Source organism: Trematomus bernacchii, unplaced genomic scaffold (genome assembly GCF_902827165.1).
Source record: "Trematomus bernacchii unplaced genomic scaffold, fTreBer1.1, whole genome shotgun sequence".
Taxonomy (NCBI): domain Eukaryota; kingdom Metazoa; phylum Chordata; class Actinopteri; order Perciformes; family Nototheniidae; genus Trematomus; species Trematomus bernacchii.
In genome coordinates this window covers 3,970,356-3,980,085 of record NW_022987524.1, presented here as the reverse complement: position 1 = coordinate 3,980,085, position 9,730 = coordinate 3,970,356, and the positions used below count along the sequence as shown (strand labels likewise).

The 9,730-nt window shown below is 39.0% G+C and overlaps 1 protein-coding gene across 1 annotated transcript in view; it reads left to right on the top strand.

Annotated features, from left to right (window-relative positions):
• Positions 1 to 207: 207 nt before the first annotated feature.
• dpydb (dihydropyrimidine dehydrogenase b) overlaps positions 208 to 9,730 on the top strand; it is a 32,905-nt gene continuing 23,382 nt past the window's right edge. The window contains exons 1-3 of the mRNA XM_034119608.1: positions 208 to 528; positions 2,602 to 2,712; positions 2,835 to 2,917. Of these exons, the coding sequence (XP_033975499.1) occupies positions 499 to 528; positions 2,602 to 2,712; positions 2,835 to 2,917 (224 nt within the window). The 5' untranslated portion in view covers positions 208 to 498. The remainder of the gene's footprint in view (positions 529 to 2,601; positions 2,713 to 2,834; positions 2,918 to 9,730) is intronic.

The window sequence follows — 9,730 nt, the reverse complement described above, 5'->3', positions numbered from 1 at the left end:
ATAAGAAACCAAAAAGGGAACACCTTTAAACTTTTGCCAAAGTTTTGAGATCTGCCTCGGCTCTAGCCCATACACATACAAGCAGATTTATCATTGAGACAGAAAGGAAGGAGTTAAAAAAGAAATAAGTACCCAGGGTGGAGTTTGAACCGTTGGCTGTGGGGACTGTTTGACGATCCAGAGCTCATGAGCAATGCACCCAGTAACATGCTGTCCATCTGCTGAACTTCAACCCCGCATATCATCTCTGCCGGTCAGCCTGCCTTATCCACAGATTAGTCCGGGTAAGACAACATTCATTTGCTTTAACCAGTCAACATGTTGTCTAACTGTGAGTTAGAGGAGTGGGCCTCTTAAGGACAGTACACTTCCGGAGAGTTCCACTTGGGAGCAGAGCAGTCCCGGACAGTGCTTCGGACCTCTAATCCAGAGAGCAGCGACAATCTCCAGGAGATCTTCAGAGAGCATTTAGACCCCAAACTAGACGGAAGCAGCATCATGTTGAGCAAAGACCTGCCAGACATTGAGGTAAATGATGGTCTGTGTATCTGTTACAGCTGCAGTAATTCACTGTGCATGTACAGCGTCCACTAATAATGTTGATAGAATTGACGAATCATGATACATAGTGTGAAATCATACTTTTTTTGAATGGTAATACTTTTCTGATATTGTTGGTTGTGATCTTGTGAAGGTACCAGAACAAATCTTGTTTGAACCTGTATATCAGAGTAGAACAAAGTCGCTTGAAATAAAACTCAAATAACCCTTTCACTCTTAAAGTCCTGAACATAATTTGCATGAGTATACATTGGATTATTCTTGTTTAGTTCAGGGATTATCCTCCAGAACACTAATCTGAGGTCTCACAATGGGCTAATGTGAATAGAGACTTTAAACGCCTTACATTCTCTGCAGAAACGCTACAGTTTGGTCACTAGGTACTAATGGACAGAAATAATTTAAAAGAGAATTTTCAGTATTATGTTCAAACTTCAGCTCATTATGTACAGTACAAAGGGTGCCTTCAATTTACTATTTAGTATGCCAGAAAAAAATGTAGTATGGCCCAATACATTGTATGTAAAATATTTTATTCACAAAAATAGCAGGATGATCGGCATTTGTCACATTTTGCAGCATGTAAAATGCTCCATGCTTTTCTGGCTTTATGACTCACAATCTTTGGACAGGGTCTATATGAGCAAAAGGGTCAAGGCACAATGTTATGAGTAGTATTTCCCAAAAGTATGTATTCTTCATGCTACGGTGGTATTTGGAATGGAAACGTGTTACTTATAACAGAAAGGCTGTTATAAATATGATGTGGGACATCTACAAGGCAGAAAGGGCCTTATGGTGACACTATAAAAGTCGCGTTATGGTAAATGCATGGTCCAGTTTTTAAGGAATAAAGGTCAGGAGTCTCTGGCTCAGCGGCTGCAATCGTGGCCAGTATCATTTCATAAACATCTTATGAGTATTTACACATTCTGGAGAACCTCATTAATTACATCTCTGGATCTGAGTAAAGGAGAGTCCTTGTTGACATGAATTGAAGTGCATTTCAAATTAAATTAAACTATTTAATCATATTTCCTACAGCACATTTTTGTCTTTCAGTTTAGGTAAAGGTGGGTTGTGATCCTTTGAAGCAAAATATTGTTTTTTAAATCTTTTTTGTCCAAAATACATTCTGCCACATTATGTCACAGCAGGATTAAGGGGATAAAAGACCATGTTATATAGTCTCGCTCATGACCTTGTGGTCTTATGCAACAATCGGCGTGTGAGGTTATATAATCTGTAGATAGGTGATGTATGGTCAGAGTCGATGGATGGGTGTGCACGTGAAGAGATGGTGCAATAGTTTTAACGGATGTCCAAAAGATCTGCATTCAACTCTTTGGTTTTAAAACTGAAATTCAGTTTGGGTGAAGCAGATGATAATATAATAACTGCTACAGTACATATGTTAAAAGTGTAACGAAAACCAGTATTAAACTATTGTTAAATTGGGTATGAAAACATTTCCTTTTAATTTTGGAAGCAAACAGATGATGACTTGTTGGGATTTGTCTGGTGTATCTGTTATTTGGAAAGGCCTTAAGTAGAGTAGATCATGAGCCTATTTATTTATTTCATTATTTGATTTATTTTCTGTTTGTAACAATATGAGACATCATTTATTGTTTTTATTTCTTTTGTATTATATATCACATGTCACATAACCCCAGCACATTGACCTGGCTGCTCGTCATTATCTTATCACCTTGAACCTGATCTAAGCAAACAAGTTCACTTCCTAGAATTTTCCATAGTTTCAGAGATTTTGTCAGCAGATCTGTGTGTGTGTGTGTGTGTGTCTGCGCGCGTGCGTGCGTGTGCTATAAAAAACGATATCAGTAGTAGTTCATGAGTAACAGGTGGAAAGCAAAATCCAGCATTTATAATCCACACTTCTAAACCTTTGGGTTAACAAAAGGATACAGTTTATGAAACTCAAACACCCTAATAAATAGAAAACAGTATTTTTGCACAGGATTGGACTTCTGCCACAGTTGTTCTGGATGTGTGATGTATTTTCCTCTTTTCCTACAGAGCATCCTGGCTCTGAATCCCAGGGTGAAGACTCATGCTCAGATTATGTCCACGGCCAACAAGAAGAAAGAAAAGACACACTGGAAGAGAAACCATGAAAAGAGCTGTGATGTAAGTATACAACACTCTCTCACACACACACAGCCTGGCTTTGGTTGTGCGGTTCAGTCCTTCTTTTTTGTCCCTGTTTTCATTAATCTTTTTTTCATTGTTCTATGTTCTCCACTCTTCAGTCTTGTGTGGACTTAGAAAACAACTTTGATGATATCAAACACACAACGCTGAGTGAGCGTGGAGCTCTACGAGAAGCACTCAGGTGAGAATTAATTACTTTGTTCCGTTTTTAATGAAAATTACCCATTACCAAGTACCAAGTACCATACTGAGTTGTTAAACTTCAATTCTTGCGATCTCACTCAGTCAACTGCAAAAAAGGGAAAACCACTTTTCAGCCTTCTTACCACGGAGGTGTTCGTCTGGTTGCTCCTCATGTTCTCTCTCTTAGAACTCTTTTCAGTGTGTTTTCAGTTAATTTAAGTTTATTAAAATAGACTTCAAATCATAGTTCACAAACTAATCGGTGAGGTCATGGGGACCATGTCCACCTTTACATCCCAGTCTATGGTCCTAGAGTGGTGCAGTGAGGACGATTTTTTAAAGTAAAAAGCTATTTTGGCTAAAAAAACTACATCACAGACATGGCTGCGCATCACCACCGCTAAGCTAAAGGCGGCTAATGTTCAGCATGATAACATTAAGTTGTCTAATTTATTCACTTGTTAGCTGTTTTTATGACCCATAGAAGCTTCAGACATTCACCTTTGGGGTATTTACTGACACATTTTATTTTGTAGAACAAAACATGAAAATCTCTTCAGCTTGTATTTACCCAACCCAGTCTCACGGCATTCCGTGTTATAGTCACGAAATGTAATCTATGGATTCGTGTTCACCAACACGATTTTCCTCTTTTTTTCGTGTCACACAGAATGATTTTAAAAGCAATGTATTTCTATTGGTAGTATGTTTCGTGCCTGCAACACGTCTTTTTGTCCCGTCGGGTCTTGGAAGACCGGAAGCTGTGTGGTTCATAAAAACATGTTCTTACTCAATATCAAGCCACGATTATTGTTTTTATTTTAAATTGTATAATGTCGGGCTTCTTTTGCCGTCCGTGAGGAAAAGAAAATGGGGCTCAGAATACTGAAATCTGTATTTTTACAAATCTTTTTTTTCCTTCTAATTTGTTATTCTTTTCTAAATAACACACTGTTATTTACTCAACAATAACACACAATTATCCTTGTTTTTATTTATTTGTTTAATTCTATAATGTCGGGCTTTTTTGCCGTCCGTCAGGAACTACATTTAAAAATAAAGTCATTAATAATATTATGTATGAAATTATTTTGTCTATTAACTAGAGAAGACGGTCATGTTATGACCGTCTTTTCTATGTTGCTGTGGGTTTTTTGCATCGGTTTGGGGTTTAAAATATCAAAACAGTAATAAGTAATAAGCCAATAAGTGATAAGCCTTATCAGCCATAACTATCAACAGAATTGTGTTGCCAGGCAACAGCTTGGGTTCATGTTCATTTATAAACTCTTCAACTAGAACCCTAGTTATATTAAAAAAAAAAATAGAATGCCTCACGAAATACTTTAATGTAAATTCAAATTAAAATATTAAGGAATGTGTGTATAACAAAATTACGGTAGCCCTGAAGTGCAAGTCAAAACAACATTTCAGAAAACACTACAGCATTTCAGAAAACACAACGACATTTCAGAAAACACCACAGCATTTCAGAAAACCCTACAGCATTTCAGAAAACACAACGACATTTCAGAAAACACCACAGCATTTCAGAAAACACTACAGCATTTCAGAAAACACTACAGCATTTCAGAAAACACTTCAACATTTCAGAAAACGCTACAGCATTTCAGAAAACACTACAGCATTTCACAAAACACTACAGCATTTCACAAAACACTTCAACATTTCAGAAAACGCTACAGCATTTCAGAAAACACTACAGCATTTCACAAAACACTACAGCATTTCACAAAACACTTCAACATTTCGATTTTTACGGAAAGGGTATTCCTTTAGGGAGAAGATTTATTGTTTGTGATTGGACAGAGCCAGCCAGAGAAGCTGTGATTGGTTGTTTTTGCTGCCAATCAAGAAATGACGCTTCATGATTGGTCAGCACCAGACAGCTCAACAAAACATCAGCCGTTAGCTGTTAGCACACAGAGCTCACAGCTCCTCATATCTGTTCAGAAACTGGACCAAAGTTAAACATGAACAAAACACAGACTGTCTATGTCATGGCGAATACAGTCGCAGCTTTATTTCTGTCTTTAGGACGTTGTTGTGAGTGTGGACGGAGCAGCTACAGGTTAGTTAAGCTTGATCGATCCGAGGCCAGGGGCCTATACTATGAAGCAGGATTTTCGCTTAGCGAGCTAACTTCCTGGATTTCCGGTCCTACGACGCTGGTTCACTTCTTAGCGGGCTAGATAACTTATTCTGAACGGCTAGCCTCCGGAGCTGGATAGGTTCCAGGATAAAAGCACTGCCTGCTGACCAATCAGAGCTCAGTGTGCGGAGTTTAAAGCGATCAATTCATATGACAGGAGAAAGGAAATACAGTTTAAACTGCCGTTGCAGGAAAGACGGCCGGCAAAAATCACCGACTGTGTGAACGTGAAAATTAATAGAATATCACCTCCCATCTTCAGAGCAATCTGACTATTATAACATTAGCGTTAAGAAAGCTTACTTAAATATCTGCCACAACATAAGTAACCGGATCAAAGTAACATTACGTAGCCTACAGTCCGCGGCACTGTGAGTGCAGACGGCGATGTGTCCCATTATCATTCATATCACATGATATCACATCATAATGTATCATATATTTCCTTATCTGAGTCAGCTTCTTGAGCCGTATCTGGCGTGCAACACTCACAGTGTCACATACTGTATGCAGAAGTATTATTTTAAGCAACACATTAAGTTGACGAAACACTCGAGTCAAATGTAATTAAAGTCAGATCCACTCGTGTCTTATACGGGGCAGTGATATCATAAACCTGTTAATGTACGCATTCAAACACTTTTTCTTTTACCAGCAGTATTCACCTTGCAGCTGCAACTATGTGGCTTTTATCCTGGATAAAGTGTTTAAGTCATGGATGTTTAAAGTTTAACGTCTTCATATTTGTCTAATATTAGTTGACTTTTCATTCAGGAAGTATGACGCTGCGCTGTCAGTACACGACTTGTCCATGTTTGTGATTGGTCGAATGCTCCAAATACCACCCCTTTTATGTGAACGCGCACCTAACTAGATAGGACACGGCTGGCTTGAGCGATCGAGTTGATAGCCAGCGTCGTAGGACAGTTTAGCGAGAGCGGGTTTGTTTTGGATTAAGTCAACCGGATAACTCAAAACATATCCAGGATATGTTGAACTAGATTCGTAGTATAGGCCCCTGGTTAGCCGCTCAGCATAAGTTACCATGGAGATCTAGCCCGCTAAAAAGAGAACCAGCGTCGTAGGACCGGAAACCCAGAGTTTTCCCTGAAGTTAGCCCGCTAAGCGAAAATCCGGCTTCGTAGTACAGGCCTCTGATCAATGTTGAGCCTAGATCTGTATTTTGTTTTCAGTGTTGCAACAGCTGAAAAGCCCATTTCACAGAGATAAGATGTGGCGAAGGGAAGAAGAATGTGCACAGCTCTCTGCCCAATGGTTTCAGTTGTGTGTGTGTGAGCAGGCTCGGATTGGCCATCGGCAGATTTTTCCCGGTGGGCCGCTGCCGTTGGTGGGATGCTGCCTTCGGTGGGCTGCTGGCTCTGGCATAGGTGGGCCGCGGACTTTCACAGCGCCGCTGCGCCGGTACCGCATCCGCCGCCGCAAACACCCACCGTTGCGAGGCTCCGGCAGCTCCGGACCTTTCGCGTTTAGTTCCGTTAGTACCCCTTATGTCGCGTTCACACCAAAAAGAGCATTTAATCTCGGGAACTTTTACCCCCATTTTTAGTGCCTGCTGAGAGATGGTACTTTCCTGAGGGAAAAAAGTGCCCCAGTTCTGATTGGCTGGGCGAATTGCAAACCACGCCCCGTACAACTCTGAAATGTTTTGTAGAGCCGCCATTTTATTATCCTCGCATTAGCATTATTAGCATTAGCATTCGCCCAGCGCACAAACGCAGAGAGACTAACTTATGGCAACACAAAATAAAACATGGGAGCGGTGGAGATGAGGAGGTGTCGGCGTTCTGGCGATTTACTCGGAAGGCTTCTACTGAAGCCAGTCCCCAACTCCGGGGACTTCCGGCCGGGGACTCCGGGTGGCAGTATACGCCGTGAAGTTGTTTGCGGCCTGCCAGTAAACCCAAAGCAGAAGAAGACGAAGTGACGTCAGCGGCTCATTTGCGTAATCTTCCCTCAGGGAATTTATTCCGGTGTGAACGCGATCTGTACTAAATGCCCTGGGGTAATAATTGCTGGGGCACTAAGTGCCGGCACTAAATACGGCAAAGTACTTGGTGTGAACGCGCCTATTATTGGGCTGTAATTTGTTATGTACTGTTGGAGTGGTAAGCAGGCCTTTTGTTTTTGGATATTTGTGGAGTTAGGTGGTCCGTGAGTGTTTTTTTATTGGTTAAGTGGTCCTTGGTACAGTATGAAAAAGTTTGAGAAACACTGAACTAGACCACTGGGTCATGTTAAGACCATCTTTTCTGTCGGTTTGGTGTTACAAATATCAAAAAAATATGTGTGTGGATAACAAAATACATCCGTCATGAACTAAACTGGAAACTTATACTGGAAAGTATAATTTATTGTGTTAACACTTTAAACTTGACAGTTTTTTAACCCGTACCACCTAGTGGTTAAAGCACGTTATTGAATTTTTGTGTTGAATATGTTATATTGAAGAAATATTAAGAGTACATACTTTCATAGGGGGAAAGTAGAAGGTCAATGATAGAAATATAGAATATAAAAAATCAAGAAGATACTGTAAGTGATCTCTACAATAAAACAGTTTAGTGCTGGATGTACAAAGATATTAACAGGAGGATGTGCAAAACAGACAAACTAATTAACCTTTATTAACACATTAAAGAATACTTTAGGTTAAGGTCTTCTTTTAAATACATGTAAGCAAAAAGCTTTGGGGGTATCTACAGATAAATATTAAGTCTGACAAAGTACTTAACGTCAAATATATTGCATAGTTTGTTTTGGGACTTGACAATCAACTTTTCTGCAATGTTAACTATGTTGAAGCACTTATTTTAACTGATATTATACACATTAATTATAATCTTATGTATGTAGATAGAATAAGAAATGTGCAGAATATGACAGTTTAATGGTGGAGGTACACATATATTGATAGATGTCTTGTAATGCACTGTTGAGGAACCTGTGACCCAAGTTTTTCATTCATTGCATAACTACACCGTAGTTGTGTACATGATATGTCAATAAACCTTAGAAAATCTTGAAATCTTGAAAGGGATGTGCAAAATAGCCATTATATACAGTCTTTAATGAACGATTAGAGAATAACGAGTAATGAATATACTTTATAGGGATCTGCAGATAATTGTTTAGTCTTCTCAAGCACCAACTATCAAATATCTCTCCTGATTGTTGGCACTTGACAATCACCTTCCCTGAATTTTACTCCGGTGTAACTAAAGTCTGATTTAAGGGTTGTTTATATTTCACATCATTAATCAGAATCTGTAAAGTAACTAAAATAAATGTAGTGGAGTAAAAATACCAGGTTAACCTCTGAATTGTAGTGGAGTAGAATTACAAAGTAACAATAAATTGCATGTTTTACATTCTGCAGTGTATTACTTGGGATCAATAAAGTATATCTTATCTTATCTTATCTTATCTTATCTTAAGATGATCGATGACTACTGCCATATTTGCAAAATTTGCCTCTGAACCTTGACAAGTGCATTTTTCAAGGCTTATCAATTAACAACAGGAGAGGTCACAGACATAAGACCAGCTATTAAATAAAGCTCTTCTGACCTTAGCTATCATGTGGGTATATATTAATGCTGTCCATTATGGGCACAAGCAATTTTCACCCATGTATTAATTATAAGTTTTAAATTTGATAACACCAATGTGTTTCCTATCCCCTAAACCTCCAGGGGTGTAAACAGTTTAATACTGGCAACTTCTAATTGTGGGAAATACGTCTTTTAAAACTACAATTCCCAGTAGAACATGTTGCGAAACACACAAATAACCAGCATCAGGGCTCTGGCCAGCATGTGTAGTTCTAGGGGGGGGGTGGACTCATTCGAATCCTATTTTGGATAGTCTGCCGTGGCTTCATTCCATTTCAAAGAGCTGTTTGACGCTCGGCGTAACCTTGGCGCACTGCCACTCCAACATCCAATCACGGAGCTTGAAGACTAATCACAGGGACCAAAGGGACTGGTGTAGTCCCAAACGATAGCTGAGGATTATGGGTAGTGTAGTGTCTTCGGCCATCCTAAACTCAGAAAAAACTATTTGTTTCTCCGAATCGAAGGGGAAAAACACAAAAGCATTGTACACAATTTAAACCAATCAATGTTGTGTAATTAACAAGGATAAACTGATGTTTTTAGTTGATGAGTACTGCAGATATCACTGTAAAATAATTTGACAGTGAGGGGAATTTTTCCGGTTTTACTATGAAAACGTAGAGACCGGAAATACTGTTTTCACCCCAAGCTGTTGCCTGGCAACGCAATTCTGTTGATAGTTATGGCTGATAAGGCTTACTTATTGGCTTATTACTTATTACTGTTTTTATATTTTAAAACCCATACCGATGGAAAAACCCCACAGCAACATAGAAAAGACGGTCATAACATGACCCGGCGCTCTAGTTAATAGACAAAATTATTTCATACATAATATTATTTATGTCCTGACGGACGGCAAAAAAGCCAGAGATTCTAGAATTAAACAAATATATAAAAACAAGGATAATTGTGTGTTATTGTTGAGTAAATAACAGTGTGTTATTTCGAAAGAAATAACAAATTAGAAGGAAAAAAAGATTTAAAAAATACATATTTCAGT